This window comes from Hyperolius riggenbachi, chromosome 5 (assembly GCF_040937935.1).
Source record: "Hyperolius riggenbachi isolate aHypRig1 chromosome 5, aHypRig1.pri, whole genome shotgun sequence".
Lineage (NCBI taxonomy): Eukaryota > Metazoa > Chordata > Amphibia > Anura > Hyperoliidae > Hyperolius > Hyperolius riggenbachi.
In genome coordinates this window covers 19,508,696-19,530,842 of record NC_090650.1, presented here as the reverse complement: position 1 = coordinate 19,530,842, position 22,147 = coordinate 19,508,696, and the positions used below count along the sequence as shown (strand labels likewise).

Below are 22,147 nucleotides of genomic sequence, written 5' to 3'. Positions count from 1 at the left end.
TATTTTCTTTTTCTCTGCAGCGGAGAGGTCAATAGTTCACTGGCCTGCTCTGTAAAATCATTTAGAGTGCTGAGTAGTGTGTAAACTGCAAATATTAGAAAATGATGCAATGTTATAAAAAAACACTATAACTGAAAATAAAAATATGAGAATATTTTCTTTGCTGCTAATGTTCTAGTAATTATTCATAGTACACAACTAATTCATTATATCATCATTTTTTTTTCGCTTCAGTGTCTCTTTAAGGCGCTTACAGCAAAGCAGTGATATACAGTCCACACTCACACAATTCCTCATCAGAGTTGATGGTTTAAAGGAGAACTGTAGTGAAAGGTATATGATGGCTGCCATATTTATTTCCTTTTAAGCAATACCAGTTGCCTGGCTGTCCTGCTGATCCTCTGCCTCTAATACTTTTAGCCATAGCCCCTGAACAAGCATGCAGCAGATCAGGTGTTTCTGACATTTCTGCATGCTAGTTTCTGGTGTGATTCACACTACTGCAGGCAAGTAGCTCAGCAGGGCTGCCAGGCAACTGATATTGCTTAAAAGGAAGTCAATATGGCAGCCTCCATATACCTCTCATTATAAATGAAGGGATTTGGAATGATTTTTCCTCCTAAACATTGATTTTTGGAGGTTTATAATCCTGGATATGTCTTCTATTATCTTTTACTGGGTTGTGTGGAGTTCCCCTTTAAGTGAAATGGGGGAGGGGGTTGTCTGGTATTCTCGTCTGCACATTCTTCTCGCTGCATTAACAAGGTGACTCGGTCAGAGCACAGAGATTAGCAGTGGTTGCTTAGCAACGGTCTCGCAGGATACTCCGACCGCTTCCATCGCCGTGCATCTCCCTGTCTGCGCACATTCCTCAGGTCTACCGCCACCAGGGCTGACTGACCCCGTCATGTCTCATCTGGATGACCGCTACGGGAGGCCTGGGCAATGGAAGCGAAACCGGTGGAGCGACACTTAACACGATCCTTTTCGTGAAGAACACAAAGATGAGGGACGATAGGTGAAAAGGAAGGTTTAACCGTAATAAAAATAGGTGTAAAAAATAAAACATAAGAGCACAGTAAGACAGGCTTGTCCACGCCTTCCTATTCCAACGGTGTGTGCAAATAAGGGTGTCGTCACAAAATGGCCGCCCTTCCGCCTTCCTGCTCGGGCTCCGTGTGACGGGAGGAAGAAGCAGAACGGAACAAGACCTCCATGAAGTGCCACAGTAGTGCCTTGAGGAGAACTTCCATTTGGTCAAGAAAGTCCTGGCTTGGTCTAGTTGTTGTTGATGCGTCCTGCGGGGAAGAGGGGGGGTGGAGGTGGGAGGTGGTGTGGCGGTGGAGGCATGCTAGTAAGCGAGTGTAGGAGGGGCAGAGAGAGGGGATGCTGCGGCAAGGTCGGGGACAGGCCGGGGCTGGATTGGCCCGGAGAGTTGCCGCTTTGCGAAGAGGCAGACAGGCTGGCCATTGTTCCGGGACTGCCGGGAGTAAGGGGGTTGCCTCCCTGGAAGCACTTCTCTCGGTGGGCCTTTAGCATGTTGGAGAAGCGGAAGCGCTGGCCGCAAACGTTGCAGGGGTACGGCTTCTCGCCCGTGTGGGTGCGGCGATGGCGTTTCATGTTAGGCCGACTGGTGAAGCTTTTACCGCAGATCTCACAGATGAAAGGCTTCTCTCCTGCAAAGGTAAGGAATAGATAGGTCATTGGCAAGACTTCAGATACTGCTGTCTTATAAAACAGGTCACGCTAAGGAAAACTTGTAGAGCGAGGATTATGGGAATGGACGCTTTATCTCCTATTACAAAAAATACTTGGTGGTCGGCTAGGCAAGCCGTGGAGGTGCTAGGCCAATTTCTCAAGACTTTACTAGGGCTGTCACCACTCTCTGGAACTCGCTCCCACCAGCCACCAGACACACCCCCACATTTAATACCTTCAAACAAGTCCTCAAGACTCACCTTTTCATGCTCGCATACCCCCCTACACCAGCACCATAATATGTTTTGCTGGGGGACACCCTCTCAACAGATGCACCTATTGTCTCCACCCCCACCCTTTAGATTGTAAGCCTCTGGCAGGGGCCTCCCCCCTACTGTTTCCAGCTTGATTATGCAATCTTACTGCCCTTCCCCCTTCTTGTGGACTAGAAAAGTCTCTATTTTGACCAAAGACACTGAACTACTGTTATCAGAAATTAGCATGGTCTTGTTTTGTTGTGAGCTCCTTGTGTGCCCTTCCTGCGTAATATATTGGTGCTTTATAAATACAATAAATAATAACAAAAGTTAAAATCTATAGGAAATCTGTTTATAGTGTATGGGCAAGTAACAGAACCCTTAAGGGGGCCATACACTGGCTCGATTCGCGGCCGTTTCGACAGCAGATTCGATCCTGGGATCGAATCTGCTGCCAATCGTTCGCGGTAAACGCAGCCGCCAATCCGATTTCCTCCCGAAATCGGATCGGTCCGTCGATCGCGCCGTGCGGGAAATTACCCTCGATCACCCGCAGGTAAAGTGCGCATCGCTAGCGGCGGCCGATCCGATCAAGTATACATTACCTGAGGCTGGCTCCCGGGCGTCTTCTCCACGCTGCACAGCTCTGTTCCGGCTCCATCCATCCCGGCGCTTCCTGTGTCTCTGCAGTGACCAGGAAGTTCAAATAGAGGGCGCTCTATTTGAACTTCCTGGTCACGGAGTAACACAGGAAGCGCCGGGATGGAGCCGGAACAGAGCCGTGCAATGCGGAGAAGATGCCCGGGAGCCAGCCTCAGGTAATGTATACGGGGGGGGGGGACAGGCGGCAGGAGCAGCTCAGCAGATGGTGAATCGGTTTCAGGCTGAAATCGATTCACAATCTGTTTGCAGTAAAGGCAGCCATACGATCCCTCTCTGATCAGATTCGATCAGATAGGGATCTGTCAGCTGGTCGATCTAATGGCACATCGACCAGTGTATGGCCACCTTAAGGCCTGGTTTCCACTCGTGCGTTTTGTGTCAGATTTTTCTCTCAGAAAATTTGCATTGATTTTGCAACAAATGGTAGTGAATGGGGCTTTTTCCATTCAATGCAAATTTTCTTACGCGTGAAAAAAATCTGCGGTCCTGTACCATTTTTTCAGACATCGCGTACGATTCGCGTACAATACTTTGTATGGGCAATGCGAATTTTCGCGTTATTTGCCAGAAAATTCGCATTGGATCCATGGTTACAGGAAGTTGTCAGCAGTCATGACTAAGCTGTTACTAGGCAGATTATGTTATATTTAACTAATGCGAATTTTCACGTACGAAAATCTGCATAAAAACGCCTAAAAATGTAAATGCAAATTTTCACCAATCGGAAAAATCTTATACGATTTTTTGCAGGCGAAAATGTCACGCTACAGTGGAAACGTAGCCTAAGGGCCCATTCACACTAGAAATCGCTAAACGCAAACATTTAGTGATTTTCTGGCATATTCCAGCATTTTTTCCTATCGATTTCACAAGCGATTTTTCACTGTATAGAAAGCGTTTTTCCAGCGTTTTTTTCAACGATTAGCATTTTGCGACTTCTAGTTCAATTAGCCTTCTGTGGGTAATCTGCAAAGATGGCTGGGTAAAATCGCTGGGAAAACGCGATTTTCCAGCGTTCCTATACTTAACATTGAAATGCTAATCGCTCAGTATCGCTCAGAAAACGCTGCAGGCAGCGCGTTTGCGTTTCAGCAAATCGCTTAGAGGAGAACACTTCCATATACTTTCATTGTACACGCGTTTTTCAAACCGCTAGCAATTTTCAGCTGAAATCACTATGAAAACGCACAAGTGTGAATGGGCCCTTAAAGAGACTCTGTAACAAAATTTTCATCCATATTTCTTCTATCCTATAAGTTCCTATACCTGTTCTAATGTGGTCTGGCTAACTGCAGCCTTTCCTACTTGCACAGTGGCTGTTATCTCTGTTATATGATCTAATCTTCTCTCCTCTGTCGGGCTGAGGCAGTCAGGCTGAAATGTGCTGTGCTGCTTGTGATTGGATAGAAGCTATACACACCCTCTCCATGCCCCCTGCAAGCTCTGTGTGACTCACACACTCTGCTTACTTGAGCCTATCACAAGCTTTTAGCAGCCACGTCTTTTGTTTGTAAACACTGCCTAAAACTGGTAATTACAAGCCAGGATTGCAGCAGGGAGTGGCAGAAACAGCACAGAGGGGCCCAGGAGAACATAATGAATAGAATGGTATGCTTTTTTTTGTAAGAATTTTACAGTACAGATTCTCTTTAAAAGGCAGCAGGTGGCCACGAAAAGTAATCAGAGAGATTCTAATAATTCTAGCTGGCATGGAAATATCATGCAAATTGGAATTGGGCCAATTGATATCAGAGGGAAGAATATTTGATTGGCCTAATTCCAGGCTGCAGACAATGACAACTGCAGGCAAGTCAGCCTGGGATAGCCGAGGAGCCGGCAGGCGAATTTCATACTGAAATCTATTGAAAATCTGTGTACAGTGTATGGCCAGCTTTACATGCATACTGAAAATGCTGTCTAAATCCAAACCTTAAAGAGAAACTCCAACCAAGAATTAAACTTTATCCCAATCAGTAGCTGATACCCCCTTTTACATGAGAAATAGAATGATTTTCACAAACAGACCATAAGGGGGCGCTGTGTGACTGATTTTGTGCTGAAACCCCTCCCACAAGAAGCTCTGAGTACCGCGGTACTCCTGGCAAACTGCCACAATGTAACAATGTTCACAGACAGGAAATGGCTGTTTACAGCTGTCTGTTAAAGCCAGAACAGCTAGAAACAGCTAAATCTGCCCACAGTAACAATGTCACCATGTAATACATGTCAGAATGTAAATCGGGGAGAGGAAAGATTTTACAATGAGCAAACACTGCCTAAATCATTTATACATAATTATGGTAAAAACGAAGCACTTTTTTTATTACATTATTTTCACTGGAGTTCCTCTTTAAAGGTAGCCATACATTTATAGATTTGCAGCAGATTCGACCATCAGATAGATTTCTCTCAGATGCCATTTTCTAGCTGCGTAAAATGTGCATAAAAACTTGCATCAACTCTAAGTTATTTGCATCTATTTGACCATCACGATTACCAATCTGTGTGCAGTGTGTGGATGGTGATAGATCCTTCTCTGATCAGATTTAATCACAAGTTGGGTAACAACCAGATAATGTATTGCCTCCTTTCATTGTATTTTTTGACTAAAGACAGAGTCTCAGCACTTGTCCGAAGTTTTCAATGCTGACCACATGAAAAACTAAAAAAGAAAATGACTAACTAAAAATGACAATTATAATTCTGAGCTAATTCCCCGTCTAGTGACATTTTGTAGTATTCCCCTTTAATTAAAGTGACATTTACCACCGTACACAAAGGCATGTTCATCCAGGGAGACTACAGCATAACTGAATAGAGGCCATTAGGATCATATCGCCACATAAAGGTCACCACAATTTCCCCTCCTCCTGTGACAACTCATAGACCTCATTACACAGATGCCGTCATTATACTCCTCTCTGAACAGCCGCTAGACTAGGCTGCACCATCTCACTGCTGTACGTGAGCCCCACAGTCGATTGTTAGCTCTGCAGACAAGCCCAAAGACTTCAAGCCCTAGTACAGTCTCTAGTCTTTTACATGCATAGGGTAGCAGACTTCCATAACTTAGCAGCATACCATCGTTTGTGTTGTAGGTACAGAGAGAATTGCAGCACTGTAAGATGCATTAGTACCTTTAAATCACTATGTAACAGACATCGGGGTATGCAGCGCGGGTGAAGAGAGTCTGCCAGCCATGGGACGCTAAGTAACGCTTCCTCAGCTGCTAATAAATCTGTTTCATGATTATGTCTCATTAGCCTCTGGGGAAGTGTTCCCTAACGTAAAACGGCTGTCAGGCTCTCTTCATATCCGCTGCATACGCCGATGTCTGTTACACTGAAATCAAAGGTAATAATGCATCCTACAGTGCCCTAATTCTCTCTGCACCTACAACACTGAATCTGCATTTCTTTGGGAGCGAGCAAGTTCAATTACAGATCCAGTGCTGCCTTAAGGGACACACACACCATACAATTTTTTTTTAATTTATTTTCAATTCAAGAATTACAATCACTTTTTCTGATTGATTTTAACATTTAAAAAATCTGACCAATGTACCTCACACGTGTCCAATTTTTCCCAATTATGAAAAAAAAAGGATTGAAATGGCTGAAAAAATTGCTTAACCGGTTCAGCACCGCAGTCCGAAAATCTCATGCATCCGAGCAACGTTCACCTCCCATTCATTCGCCTATAACTTTATTGCTACTTATCACAATGAAGTGATCTAGATCTTGTTTTTTCCGCCACTAATTAGGCTTTCTTTGGGTGCTACATTTTGCTAAAAATTATTTTTTTCTAAATCCATTTTAACAGGAAGATTAAGAAAGAAATGAAAAAAATTCATTATTTCTCAGTTTTAGGCCATTATAGTTTGAAATTAATATACGCTACCGTAATTAAAACTCATGTATTTTATATGCCCATCTGTCCCGGTTATTACACCGTTTAAACGATGTCCCTATCACAATTTATGGTGCCGATATTTCATTTAGAAATAAAGGTGCATTTTTTCAATTTGCGTCCATCACTATTTATAAGCTTATAATTTTAAATAATATAATAACATACTCTCTTGACGTGCATATTTAAAAAGTTCAGACCCTTGGGTAACTATTTATGTTTTTTTTTTTTTTAATTGTATTTTTTTTTTAATAAAAAATGTATGTGGGTAATTTTTGGTGTGGGAGGGAAACTATTTGTTTTACATGTAAAATAATAGTTTTCTTTAATTAAAAATGTATGTGGGTGCAGTTTACTATTTGGCCACAAGATGGCCACAGTGAAAAAATTCCTAGATGCGAACGATTTCGCATCTAGGAACTAAAGATCAGAGGAGTTGTTTCCTGGGGGCAGAAATACCGCGCTCTCTGGAGAGAAAGCGTCGGTATTTCTGCGGGGAGGTTAGATCGGTGAATGGGAATTATATTCCCATTCACTGATCGGGGGGCTAGCGGGGGGCGGCGGGTACGCGCGCGGGCCCGATTGCGCGCACCACGCAGGAGAAGATGCAGTGCCTATCTGGACGAGAAAGCTCGTCCAGATAGGCCGAACTGGTTAAAGTGAACCAGAGAAGAAGCACCCTCATGCATTTTACCATATAGATCAGTGGGAACATTAGAGAAAACACCTACCCTGTTCTCTGTTTCATCCTTCAATGCTCAGCCTGCTTCTAATCAGCCCTGATAAAATCCCCGACTGAGCATTCAGCCTGGCTTTGCTCAGGAATCATTATAGCGGAGTCTGTCTTCTCTGATGTCTTTTTAAGCTCAAGCCTGCCCCCTTCTGGCTCTGCTATAATGACTCAGCTATAATGATTCCTGAGCAAAGCCAGACTAAATGCTCAGTAGGGGATTTTATCAGGGCTGATTAGAAGAAAGCTGTGCAGTGAAGAATGAAAAAGAGAGCAGGGTAGGTGTTTTCTCTAATGTTCCCACTGATATATAGTAAAATACATGAGGGTGCTTTGTCTCTGGTTCACTTTAAGTCTATACATTAACCCTTTCGGGACTGGCAGCCTAACCCTCCTTAAGGACTAGGATATTTTACATGCGGGAGTGGTGGTTGTGGGGGGCATGTTTGAACGGGTCAGACAGCCGGATCCCCAGTGTGGCTTGCTGGGAACGGTGTCCCCCCTGTAGCCAGATGCCCCCCCTGTAGCCAGCAGCCTTTACTCACCTCCCAGGCTCCAGTGATAAGCAGCTGTGGACCCCTCCGGCCGGCATCCCCGCTCGTACTGCCACTAAGTTCTGGGTCGCGGCTTGATGACATCATCAAGCCGGGACCCAGCACTTACACCAGAGCGAGCCGGGATGCCAGCCGGAGCGGAGGGGGAGCGCCGATCGCCGGAGGAACGTCAGAAAGGTGAGTGGATCCTCTTCTTTCCCCTAACTGCCGCAGCTCTTACTAGTAAACACTATGATCCACCGGCGATCGTAGTGATCACATGATCAGGAGCCAATCACGATGGCTCCTGATCACTGAGGGGAGATGTGAGCTGTCATCTGACAGCTTAATCTCCCCTCTCGGGTGCGCACGATCGCATCGGGTGTGGAAACGTGAGGCGGCATAAATCCCACACCGCATCAGGCTAGAACAGCCACAAGTGCGGCGTAGGTTTTACTGCACACGGTGCCCAATAGGGTAATAATAATGACAATCTACCACACACCATTCAATTTTCATTCAAATTGTTTAAAAAAATTCCATCGTGTGTCGCCATCTTGAGTGTTTTCCAGCGGCATCTAGTGCAAGTCTCTTTCTCACAAATTTGTTCATACAATCTTTTGTGCACGGCACTCTTTTTGCACTAAATTTTGTACTTTTTGCAATAAATACATTTAAAGCGTACCTGACAGAACATAAAATAAAGAAAATATTAGATACTTACCATATAAACTTGGCTATAAGTCGAGAAATGTAGGATTGACTCAAAGTATGAAAGTGGAGGGGAGGTCTACTTATCCTTCAGTAGTCCTACATTTGTCGCCTTCCAGCCTGTATGGGATGGGGGACTGGTTGGGGGTTACTTACTATCCACCGTCGGACGCAGTGTCCTCACTTCTCCTATCTTCTCCCTCTCTACCTGCTTTAGAGTAGCCCTGCTTCCCGATGTCACATGACTTCGGGAGCGGGAGTTACAGCGCGAGTGGGAGGAGAAGAGAGTGCGCTGCCTCCGGCGGTGGATGGTAACGGTCGGCTGCATCAGTGGGGGAGAGCGGGCATAGAGGTGAACAACTTGCCTTGCGGGATCCCGCAGCTTCTATCTTCTTCCTCTCCCAGGCTTCCCTCGCATTGGTACCAGCGCCCCCTGTGGCGACGTAACCGCAAGTCATCACAGGTGGCGCTGGTACCAACGCGAGGGAAGCCTGGGAGGGGAAGAGGATTGAAGCTGCTGGGATCCCGAAAGGTGAGTAGTTCACCTCTATGCCCGCTCACCCCCACCACTGCGCCCTGTACTGGGGGCAACTATACTGGCTACCAACCTATACTGGGGCCAACTATACTGGCTACTTACCTATACTGGGGGCAACTATACCTGGCTACATATACTGGAGGCACCTACCTGGCTACTTTATACATAGTCTTATACTTGAGTAGTTTAAAAAACCCACCTTAGGAGGGTAAAATATTGGGAAAGACTTATACATGGGGTAGACTTATATTCGAGAATATAGCTCAGTAGGGGTAAGCCTCTGCATGGTCCAGAGGCTTCCCCCGATATTCCAATCTTCAGAATACTTGGCTGACTGGCTTCTGTAGTCTTATTTACCGTTGAAATGCAATTCTATTGAACAGACAGCTATCTAAACTTCTCCCCATCTAATCATTACCCACATGACATAGTCAGGGGGGAGCTGGGAAGGGGCAGCAGCAGGCAGTCTAGCCCTGTGTGCACTGACCATATGACTCCACCCAACTCCCCCTCCCAATCTCCTGGCAAGAAGAAGTTACAGGACCAAGCCAGTGTGGCATTTTAAAGCAGACCCAAACCAAACATATTTTTTTAATTCAAAATACTTAGTTGTACTACTCTGACACATACAAAGATAAATAAACACTCCTTTAAGCCTATGAGCATTTCAGTGTATGCTTTTCACCCTCCTCTTTGCATAACTAGGGTTATACAGGTGGCAGCCATTAGCAATTCCTCCTTTGCTGGACACCATCTACTCCACCAGTCTGCCGGATTCTGTCCCGGCAATATGAAAGGAAGGAAGGGAGGGGTTCCGCCAATAAATGTAAAATATTTTATATTTGTCATCATGCAGCTGAAAAAAGGCTGCTATTTGTTATAATTTAAGTACATTATTTATTATTATAATTTAGAAAATAGATTTTATTTCTGAAATCTTGTATTTTTAATTTGGGTCCACTTTAAACAATGTGACTGCAAAAATATGCAATGCACAATAAACTCATTGCTAATTAATGCAAATTTACTATTATATAAATAAACGGCAGGGCGACTTGTGTCTTAACTAATACGATTAACCGCTTAGTCTCTTAAAAACACATTAGTCCAAAACTTGTCAGATTGTAATTACCTTCTGCAAGTGATATCAAAATAGGAAAAAAGTAATTTTAGTGCATTTTATTCTGAATTGGACACATATGTTATACGTTAGAATGTAAAAATGTTACAGGATAGTGGTCCTTTAAATAAAAATATTACAATAAAATATTTAACCACTTCACAACGGAGGGGTTTCACCCCTGAAGCACCAGCGCGATTTGTACTTTGCAGCGCTGCGTCTATTGATTTTTTTCAGTGATATGATTGGTTATGGGGACCCCAGTCCCCAATAACCAATCATTGCACAGCAGAGCGGGGGTGTGTGCGTGCGCGCGCGGGTCGCGGGGGCGCGCGATCGCGGGCTGCACGTTTGTTTACATTTCATTGTTATCAATGGAGACTGCTTCTGTTTGAAGCAGTCTCCATTGTGTCCGCAATCGGCGCATCTAATTGGATTTAGGAACGCTTGTTCCTAACATCCAATTAGTCACCTGCTGTGCTGGCTGGCTGGAGTGTGCGCGCGAGGTCCCCGCCCACTCCCAGCCAGTAAACAAACAAGTGCGCCTTTCTCCGTCCCTGGGGGTGAAGCGGTGCGCAGAGGGACGGAGAAATTTAGCACTGGGGGGGGGGTGAAGTGGTTAATATTATTGGGAAAAAAATCTGTGACTAACATACACATTTTTTCCCATTTGAAAAAGCTAATTTTTGAAAGCTCACCACATCTGCGCACTCGGATTATTCCATACATGGCTACCGAACAGCTAGGATAGGTATGCAACAACCGCCAAAGAGCTGTGCAGTGTGGGTAAGTGGGGGCGGGTCAGGAGGCGGAGTTCAGGGACTGGTGTGATGCTGGGAAGGGGAGGTGGACTGAGCGGAGCTCTTGTGGTAGGGGGAAAGACAAGATTAAATGAATGTCCTTACTTTCCTTACCGGTATGGGTCTTCATGTGTTCGTCGAAGTATTGCTTCATGTTGAAGTCCTTTCCGCACCACTGGCACATGAACTGCTTGTGGCCGATGTGAATGCTCATGTGCGACCGCAGCTGGTACTTGTACTGAAATCGCTCATGGCAGTTCTAGAGGGAAGAAGCAAATGAACATTACCCTGAAGAGTTCTGCAACCAATAATCTTGGAAAAACACTCGCCAATAGCAACAAAGGTTCATTGTTCTTGCCAATAAAAATCTGGTTGGTGTATAAACCGTAGTTCAACTAACGTCTAAAAGATGAAATGAACAGAACATCTGGTGCTGGCTGGCTGAGCACTGCCCTGCATGTCTTAGTGCTGACTGGCTGAGCACTGCCCTGCATGTCTTAGTGCTGACTAACTGAACACTGCCCTGCATGTCTTAGCGCTGACTGGCTGAGCACTGCCCTGCATGTCTTAGTGCTGACTGGCTGAGCACTGCCCTGCATGTCTTAGTGCTGACTGGCTGAGCACTGCCCTGCATGTCTTAGTGCTGACTGGGTGAGCACTGCCCTGCGTGTCTTAGTGCTGACTAACTGAGCACTGCCCTGCATGTCGTAGTGCTGACTGGCTGAGCACTGCCCTGCATGTCGTAGTGCTGACTGGCTGAGCACTGCCCTGCATGTCTAAGTGCTGACTGGCTGAGCACCGCCCTGCATGTCTTAGTGCAGACTAACTGAACACTGCCCTGCATGTCTTAGTGCTGACTGGCTGAGCACTGCCCTGCATGTCTTAGTGCTGACTAACCGAGCACTGCCCTGCATGTCTTAGTGCTGATTGGCTGAGCACTGCCCTGCATGTCTTAGTGCTGACTAACCGAGCACTGCCCTGCATGTCTTAGTGCTGATTGGCTGAGCACTGCCCTGCATGTCTTAGTGCTGACTGGCTGAGCACTGCCCTGCATGTCTTAGTGCTGACTGGCTGAGCACTGCCCTGCATGTACTTTCCTGACAGTGTAGGATACTTGCAGCCTCCTGCCTTTCCTTGCTGTAGTTGGGGCATGGACCTGGTTTCTGGATGATCAGATTACAGTTTGAGCTCTGACATGAAAGACACAAACACAAAGGCCAGCGAGGGGACATGGGAAGCTGGAGTGCAGCAGCCATTCTCTGCGCTCTCACCTCACACTTGAAGGGCTTCTCTCCGGAGTGCTGCAGGGAATGGACCTTCAGAGACATGCTGCGCTTGAAGGACTTCCCGCATGTCTCACACGTAAATGGCATGTCCTTCGTGTGAGCTGTGATGAAACAAGTCATTAGAGGGAAATCAGAGAAACTTTAGCATGGCAGTAAGGCTCCACACACACATCCAATTTCAATCTGCAGATGATTGGCCAATTTTATCATGGCCATTTAGTATTAGAGCTGACAGATTTTAAATACTATGAACATATTGTGTAGGTAAGCTCTCATACTGCATGGAGGTGGTAAAATTGGTCAGTCATTTGAAGATAAAAATTGGATGTGTATGGACCTTTAGAAGTACTGATGTACCTCACTACAGCCCCAGACCACCACTCCAGGATTTGTCATTTCTCGTAAAGGGGAATAGGGGACTGTCATTAGTCACACACAACGGTCATATTTAAAGTGGAGGGCCGGTTTTAGCAACAATGGGGCCCCAGGGCAAAATAAACCTGGGGGGCCCCCCAACAGATACCCCGGAACAAAAATCGGCATTAAGGGACCTTTTTTTTGCAGTTTGTATAGTCAGGGTGTGAAGCCCCAATCGGTCGGAGCTCCACATTCTGGCTATCCCAGCCTGCATGGGGGACAAGGGGTTAAAATAAATTGCATCGCTTTTAGACCCTACAATCCGGGAGTAATTATCCCACCAGGGAAATTAAAACATTGCTGAACATAAAAACTTTCATAGATCGTTAAAATAATGCTCCATAAAAAGGGAAGCTGTGTCTTTAAGAAACAATCTGTTGGGCCCACCCATTAGCGCCAGCCTTCCTGGGAACCGCCCATTAGACAGACGCGGATACTCACCGACAAGGTGCTTGCGGACGTGCGCCATGGTGTAGAACTTCTTTTCGCAGATGTCACAGGAGAACTTCTTCTCTGCGTAGCCGTGAACGATCTTATTGTGTTCATGAAGTGACCAGAGCTTCTTAAACGTTTTCCCGCAGGTTAAACACTGCAAGAGAGTGAGTAGATGAAGGTTAGAAGACCGCACCGCAGGCAGCACAAGGACCTCTCCCACCTAAAACAAACGTCACTGACCACTGCAGTCTGGTGACTAAAACAATCCAGCCACAAGATTGGTCCATTTCTAAGCACCATAAATTCAGCATAAGATGTGCATCAACTCAGAAAAATTTGCATCTCACTGACTCCCCCTACACGGCAGCATCAGGAAACATTAGCAGTGTTCTCCCCAAACACTACCAGCCGGGCGCTCCGCCCAGCTAATTTTGGTGAGCGCCCGGCTGTCATCGGCTCACATCCTCACTCTCTTCCTATCAGATCGTCCTGCCAATGCTGCAAACCTGAATCATGAAATTCAGGCAGCATCCTCTAGGGAGCAGCAGACACTTTATAAACTGCTGCTGACACACAATAGGGGAGCTGCCAGCGTGTGCGTTCCGCCCCTTATCCTTATTAATATTCACTGAGGTCCTAGCTGGCTCCGCCTTTTCCACATGCTGCAATACAATTCTTTATCCCATCAGTTTATTTTCACTTTAGTTTTGCTTAGTCTTAAATAATACTACAATGGTCCTTTTTCACTACAAGCATTTTACAATCGGATTCTGAGAATCGCAAAACGTCAGAGAAGCTGATGGAAACTGTGGCAAACGTTTCCATTAGTTTGATTTTTCTGCAATTCATGTTTTTTTACAAATGCGTCGCCCCAGTGGCGTAGCTAAGGAGCTGTGGGCCCCGGTGCAAGTTTTACAATGGGGCCCCCCAAGCACTCTATACATAACAATTGATACGGCGCACCGAAACCTGCCAATGGCAACTACAGTGTCAGAGGTGCAAGAAGGGGATGGGGAGCAGCTTGTTAATGATTACCACTGTTCAAAGTATCTATAGAAGTCATTATTATGAGCACAGGACCAATAGAGAGTTAATACTGCAGTTGAGGGAGGGCCCTTCGCGGCCCCTCTGGCCCAAGGGCCCCGATGCGGTAGCAATCTCTGCAACCCCTATTGCTACGCCCCTGCACTGCACACCCGGCGGGTCGCAGCAGAATTATGGTAGAGAAACAATCACATCACAGCGCGATTGTGGTCGCATTTCAAAGTGATAAAGGGCCCTAATGGACGTAGTATGACTAGTTAAAGAGAAACTCCGACCAAGAATTGAACTTTATCCCAATCAGTAGCTGATACCCCCTTTTACATAAGAAATCTATTCCTTTTCACAGACCATCAGGGGGAGCTGTACGGCTGATTTTGTGGTGAAACCCCTCCTACAAAGAAATTCTGAGTACGTCCTCTTAGTAGTGTCCTGCAGTTCAAATCGGACAGAACCAAAAGGTTTTGGACTAGTCCATCTCCTCATGGGGGATTCTCAGGGTTTTATTTGTTTTCAACAGCATTTCCTGAACAGCAGTTGCAAAGTCTAACTGACAAAATAGTGTGCAAGTGAGTAGGGAAGCTGGCTGGTATCTTACTGTTTGGCAGTTAAACTGTTGTTCAGGAAATGCTGTTGAAAACAAAAAAAACCCTGAGAATCCCCCATAAGACTAGCCCAAAACCTGTTGGTTCTGTCAGATTTTAACTGCCTACTTTTTTAGCGATAGTGGTCCTTTACCTAAGGACTGCCTAACGCCAATTGGCGTCAAGTCCTGGGGCGAGGATTTACAGGATCTCTGCTCCGCCATCAGTCTCCCATTGGCGATCGCCGCTAGGAGACTGTTAGATGGCGAAACCGCCGTCTATTTACTCTGCATATCGTTGCGATCAGCAGCAGCGCTGTACTGGGGACAGCCGTGTGACACAGCTGTCCCCCTGGGGGACTCAGGAGCGATCCGCTGTGATAGGCTGACTAGGGGGAGGGAGGGTTTAAAAAAAAACAGGGAAATTTAAATAATATATATATATATATATATATATATATATATTAAAAATAAACAGACAATCCTGGGGGTGATCTGACCCCACCATCAGAGAGCTCTGTTGGGGGAATCACTTGTGTGGACAGCCCTGCAGCGAGGCCTTAAAGCTGCAGTGGCCCAATTAGAAAAAAATGGGGTGGTCACTAGAGGGGTTTAACATCACGGTCCTCAAATGGTTAAAGGACCTCTGTCACGAAAATCTTAAAATGTAAATGATGTAAATATACACAAATAAGAAGTACGTTTCTTCCAGAGTAAAATGAGCCATAAATTACTATTCTTCTATTTTGCTGTCACTTACAATAAGTAGTTGAAATCTGACATTACTGACAGATTTTCGACTAGCCCGTCTTCTCATAAGGGGGGGGGGGGGGGGGGTTTCTCAGGGTTTTCTTTATTTTTAAAATCATTTAGTGAATGGCCAAAAAAGTGTGCAGCGAGCAGGGAGGTTGGCCAGCATTATTGTATAAATCTTTTTCAGGGAGTGTCTCTATAAATAATAAAGGCCATGCTGAGAATCCCCTATGGAGAGATGGACTAACCCAAAACCTGTCGGTAATGTCAGATTTCTACTACCTACTGTAAAGTGACAGCAACATAGGAGAAAAGCCACGTATGGCTCATTTTACACTGAAAGAAACGTACTTCTTATTTGTATGAGTTTTACACGACTGCCTAACGCCGATAGGCGTCGGCGGGTCGTTAGTGGTATAGCATGGAAACCGCCCCTCGATCGAGCGGCCTTTCCATGCCAGTTCACGGAGGGTGTCTCTGTGAACAGCCGGAGAGCCGCCGATCGCAGCTCGCCGGTGAAATGTAAACACGCAAAGAAATCCCTGCTGTTTACATCATACGGCGCTGCTGCGCAGCAGCGCCGTAAGGCAGATCAGCGATCCCCGGCCTCTAATTGGCCGGGGATCGCCGGCATCTGATAGGCCGAAGCCTATCCTAGGATGCGCATTACAGAGCAAGAGGGAGAGGGAGGTAAGGAGAGGGAGGGTGGAAATGGCAGTGGAGGGGGGCTTTGAGGAGCCCCCCCCCCCCCGCTACTCCGTAATAGCCGGCGGCGATCAGACCCCCCCAGCAGGACATCCCCCTAGAGGGGGAAAAAAGGGGGGAAGTCTGATCGCCAGGCCACAATCCTGATCGGTGCTGCGGGCTGTAGAGCCCACGCAGCACCGATCATTAGAAAACCCCCTGGTCCTTAAGTGGTTAAGATTTTCGTGACAGTTCCTCTTTAAAGAGAAACTTAACTGTATGTAACTAAATGAACAACAGAGTAACCAAGCAGTAGTGACCCAAACCACTAGAAATGTATAGGGGGCTAAAAAAGACCGAAAAGCCCTCCTACTAACAAGCAATGCTTGGTGTGATTTGCCTTCTTAAAACAGAAGGAAACTTGCAATAATTCAGCTAGTTGAGCCTTCAGTCGTTTTTCACCTCCCATTCATTTGCCAATAACTTTATCACTAATTATCACAATGAATTGATCTATATCTTGTTTTTTCTGCCACCAATTAGGCTTTCTTTGGGTGGTACATTTTGCTAAGAATTATTTTTTCTAAATGCATTTTAACGGGAATATTAAGAAAAAATGGAAACAATTAATTATTTCTCAGTTTTCGGCCAGTATAGCTTTAAAATAATACATGCTACCATAATTAAAGTCCACGTATTTTATTTGCCCATTTGTCCCGCTTATTACACCATTTAACCACTTAAAGTGAACCTTAAGCCAGAAAAAAAAAATGAGTTTTACTCACCTGGGGCTTCTACCAGCCCCCTGCAGCATTCCTGTGCCCTCGCAGCCACTCACTAATCCTCTGGTCACCTGCTGCCAGCTAGTTTCGTTTTTTGCCGACAGGCCAGTCAGGACTGGCCACGCGTATCTTTTTCCGCATTCCCGACTGTAATTAGCGCTATTGCGGCCGCAACGCGTACAAAAATACGTGTTGCCGCATACCTATGCGTGCGTAATGCGGCAACGCGTATTTTTGTCCGCAATAGCGCTAATTACAGCCGGGAATGCGGAAAAAGATACGCGTGGCCAGTCCTGACGGGCCTGTCGGCAAAAACGAAACTAGCTGGCAGCGGGGGACCAGAGGATTAGTGAGTGGCTGCGAGGGCACAGGACTGCTGCAGGGGGCTGGTAGAAGCCCCAGGTGAGTAAAACTCATTTTTTTTTCTGGCTTAAGTGTCTCTTTAAGCCCACAGGGTTGAGATTTTTTTTGCATCTGAGCAACATTCACCTCCCATTCATTTGCCAATAACTTTATCACTACTCATCACAATGAATTGATCTACATCTTGTTTTTTCCGCCACCAATTAGGCTTTCTTTGGGTGGTACATTTTGCTGAGAATTAATTTATTCTAAATCCATTTTAACAGGAATATTAAGAAAGAAATGGAAAAAAATCATTATTTCTCAGCTTTTGGCCATTATAGTTTGAAATTTATACATGCTACCATAATTAAAACCCATGTATTGTATTTGCCCATTTGTCCGGCTTATTACACCATTTAAATTATGTCCCTATCACAATGTATGGTGCCGATATTTTATTTGGAAATAAAGGTGCATTTTTTCAATTTGCGTCCATCACTATTTAAAAGCCCATAATTTATTAAATCATATTGATATACTCCTTTGACATGAATATGTCAAAGGAGTTAGGCTGTGCGGGAGTGCGCGCAGCCTAACTGGACTATAATTTTCATCCAGTTAGGCTTAAGTGGTTAAATTATGTCCCTATCACAATGTATGGAGTCAATATTTTATTTGGAAATAAAAGGTGCATTTTTTCAATTTTTGCGTCCATCACTATTTACAAGCTCATAATTTAAAAACATATTAATATACCCTGTTGACATGCATATTTGAAAGTTCAGACCCTTAGGTAACTACCAGTATTTATGTTTTGTTTTTTTAAATTGTAATTTTTTTTTTGTTAAAACTTTTATTTGGGTATTTTTTATAGTGTGGGAGGTAAACAGTTAATTTTAAGTGTAATAGTTTGTGATTTTATTTTAAAAAAATGTATGAAGATGTAGTTTTACTATTTTTTCTTCCTGTAAGTGAGCGCTCTCGCTTCGAGGAAGTGTAAGGACGACGTGAAATTTTCTTTCTTTAGAAACATTGCGGCTTTTAATAGAAGCTGTCGGTCTTTCTAACTGCGTTCCCATTCATTGATCTTAGGGCTAACAGGCGGAATGGCAGCGCGTGATCGGCCGCGGGAGTGCGCAGCGGCGCGGCTGCAGCCTTTTGGACGTATCAGATACGTCCAAAAGGCTAAAGTAGTTAAGTGAACATTTGTGGCTACCCACAATGCACCACTACTGAATATGCAAATTATTCAAATCAAACCAAGCATAACTTAAAGTGAACCAGAGACGAAGCACCCTCATGTATTTTACCATATATATCAGTGGGAACATTAAAGAAAACACCTACCCTGCTCTCTGTTTCATCCTTCACTGCTCAGCCTGCTTGTTAACAGCCCTGATAAAATCCCTGACTGAGCATTCAGTCTGGCTTTGCTCAGGAATCATTATAGCAATCTATATAGATACAGGAAGTTTTTCTGGCACTGAAACCAGGAAAATTAAGGACCCTTAATAATTTATGACATCATACTAATGTCACTTTAGTGCTTCTTTGAATCATTAAAAAAAAAAACCAAAACACACATCTCTTCCTGTGGGAGTTTGTACACAACCGCTATATCACAAGCCTTTCTACCAGTCTTACTACGGTATGAAGTAGCCCAGATGAGGGCTGCAGCCTCTTTTTATCCCTGTTTTTTTTTAATGGAGGCTGCCATATTTATTTCTAGTTTTAAAGGGACTCCGAGCAGTGCAGAAACTATGGAAAGATGCATATCATTTTGAAGCTCTCTTTCTCCTCTTTCCAACAACACATAAACCGTCGCCCTACAGTTTTCGATATTTTCGTGAGCAAAATCGCGTTTGCATCGATTTCGATCACGAAAATAGCGAAAACTAAAAGGCGTAGGGCGGCGGTTTATGTGTTGTTGGAAAGAGGAGAAAGAGAGCTTCAAAATGGTATGCATCTTTCCATAGTTTCTGCACTGCTCGGAGTGCCTTTAAGCAATACCAGGATCCTGCTAATACTGTAGCCTTAGCCATAGCCCCTGAACAAGCATGCAGCAGATCAGATGTTTCTGACTGAAGTTTGACAGCATTTGCCACACGCTTGTTTCAGGTGTGTGATTCAGACACTACTGCAGCCAAAGAGATCAGCAGGACTGCCAGGCAACTGGTATTGTTTACAAGACAGCTTTATGGAGAAGTATATGGAGGCTGCCATATTTATTTCTTTAAACTATACTAGTTGCCTGGCAGCCCTGCTGATCTATTTGGCTACAGTAGTGCCTGAATGACACCAGAAACAAGCATGCAGTTAATCTTGTCTGACAATAATATCAGATATCAGAAACACCTAATTTTCTGCATGCTTGTCTATCTATCTAAGCTCACTGCTCATACAATTCTATGGGCCTGATCACAGTACTGCGTTGTAACTGATCACATTATTCTAACTCACTGCATGCAGCCGTTGTATAAAAGTCTATGTCCCACCTCCATTGCAGTCCACAGTCAATATACAATACAATACCATTTCTATAATGCTTTTCTCCCATAGGACTCAAAGCGCTTAGGCTCTCTCAGATTCAGTAATTAGTAGGATGAAGTATTCACACAGCAAAAGTTATATTTCTGCAAATGCCAAACTAAACAGGTGGGTTTTCAGTCTGGATTTAAACATGTCCAGGGATGGAGCTGTCCTGATCTGTTGAGGTAAGGAGTTCCAAAACGTAGGGGCAGCATGACAGAAGGCTCTGGGACCAAAAGTTTCCAAGTGGACTCTGGGTATGACTAGATTATTAGAACCTGTGGATCTGAGAATGCGGGGATTGCTACGCAGCTGTAACATATCTTTCATGTATCCAGGGCCCAGATTATTCAGGGATTTAAATGTCAGTAGGCCGATCTTGAATAGGACCCTCCATTCTATAGGTAGTCAGTGAAGGGAGTGCAGGACTGGCGTTATGTGGCAGTGACGGGGTTGGTTGGTTAGCAGTCTGGCAGCAGTATTCTGTATCAGCTGTAGGCGGTACAAGACCTTTTTTGGAAGGCCAGTGTAGAGAGCATTGCAGTAGTCCAGTCGGGATGTGATGAAGGCGTGGACTTAGGTTGGCAGATCTTCTGGGGGGATGAGGTGCTTGATTTATAATGCATTACAATGTGTGCCTTATGCAATAGACCACTGTAACTGACAACTGTTTAAATATGTATGTCATGAGGGTATATTACTGTTATTTTTTTTGCAAATAACGGCTTGTAATTAGTGACAAATGCAAAACCGTATACACGTTTATTTCCAAATAAAATATTGTCGCCATACATCGTACTAGGGACATATATTAAACGTTGTAATAACCAGGACAAGTGGGCAAATTAAATGTGTGGTTTTTATCCATAATAGCAGGTTTAATTTTAGAACTGACCAAAACTGAGAAATATTGATTTTTTTCCAATATTTTTCTTATTATTCCCATTAAAATGCATTTAGAATAAAATAATACTTAGCAAAATGTAGCACCATCAGGGGAGAGACCCCTCAATGGTGGAGCTGAGCAAAAACAGGAGACAAGCAATCAACAGACATGGTCAATGAGATGCTGAAAAGTTCCAACTTTTGTGCAAATGAAATGCAAATTGTATGCAGGCTGGAATATGGCCAATCAAAATCAACAGAAAGTGGATACAATTTGTATTGCAAGTCAGAATTACTTACGTTGAATTGACCATGACAAATTATTGTATCTGTCTGCTGAAATCCTGCCCAATATCCAATGCCTCCTAGACACTGAGATGCAAATCATTCTGAATGGATGCAGCCAGGATTATGCAAATATATGCAGCTTCAAAATGGACCAATCAAATCGCACCATGGTGGCATTCGATAGAAACCTTTTCAAGCTGCATACAGAATTTGCATGAACTTAGAAATGATTTGCATCTCGTTGACAATTGATACTAGACACACCAGACTCAGCCGAGAAGGATCATGCTGGGCCCCTTCAGCCAAGAATCCTGTCTCTACAGCTGCCCCAGGAGTTCTCTGAATGATACACAAGACCATTGTTTCCTCCCCCCCCCCTCCCCCAAGTCGTAGGACACAGCTCATTCGCTCACCATCCCTCTTATGGCCCATACTCACGGGCTACTTTTGTGGCCTGTCGCTAGCACACGGGAGCGTGTGCGCGACAGGCCGGCGACAGCTCGTCGCCAGGTCCCTCCGCGTACAAACGCGGAAGAGGGATTAGTGCAGCGACGGAAGCTGTGGCCGACGTTCCTCCCCCTCGCCGGAAGCGCCGTGGATTGCCTATTGGTTGCTGTCGCTAGTCCGCAAACACACGCGGACTAGCGACAGTTGCGGCGGCAACTGTCGCCATGTGATTGACAGCAGCGACGAGCGACGGTTCGGGGTGCGCGCCTCATACTCATGGGCGACCTGTCGCCGCAACACGTGCGTGCCACGTGGTTGCGGCGACAATTGTAGCCCGTGAGTATGGGCCATAAGTCTCTACATTAGGCAGAACGTTCTGCACGGCCATAGCCAAACAACGTGTCTGTACAGTGCTTGTTTCCTAGAATGTAATCCTAACGATCGATCAAGGATTGTTAAAGGGCCCCCAATTATCAAAAACTGTCAGGTTTAAAATAGACATATACCGGTACATTTTTCCCCAAGGCCACAATCACCTAAAGTAGAGACTGACAGGTTTTGGACTAATCTATCCCCTGATGGGGGGATTCTCACTATTCCCTTTTTTTTTTTCAAAAGCACTCCCTGGAAATAATCTAAACAAAGATGTCAGGCAGCCTTCCTACTCATTTGCACACAATCGTGGAAGTTGGACTGAGCCTTTCAGTAAGTGG

At 44.9% G+C, this 22,147-nt stretch overlaps 1 protein-coding gene across 3 annotated transcripts in view; it reads right to left on the bottom strand.

The window, feature by feature from the left end:
* Positions 1–1,019: 1,019 nt before the first annotated feature.
* ZBTB47 (zinc finger and BTB domain containing 47) overlaps positions 1,020–22,147 on the bottom strand; it is a 79,850-nt gene continuing 58,722 nt past the window's right edge. For 2 of the 3 annotated variants that reach the window (XM_068235127.1, XM_068235129.1), the window contains 4 exons: positions 13,104–13,251; positions 12,231–12,346; positions 11,065–11,218; positions 1,020–1,676 (listed from right to left, as the gene is read on the bottom strand). In XM_068235127.1, the coding sequence (XP_068091228.1) occupies positions 1,279–1,676; positions 11,065–11,218; positions 12,231–12,346; positions 13,104–13,251 (816 nt within the window). In that variant the 3' untranslated portion in view covers positions 1,020–1,278. The remainder of the gene's footprint in view (positions 1,677–11,064; positions 11,219–12,230; positions 12,347–13,103; positions 13,252–22,147) is intronic. The other variant, XM_068235128.1, reaches the window with a different exon arrangement.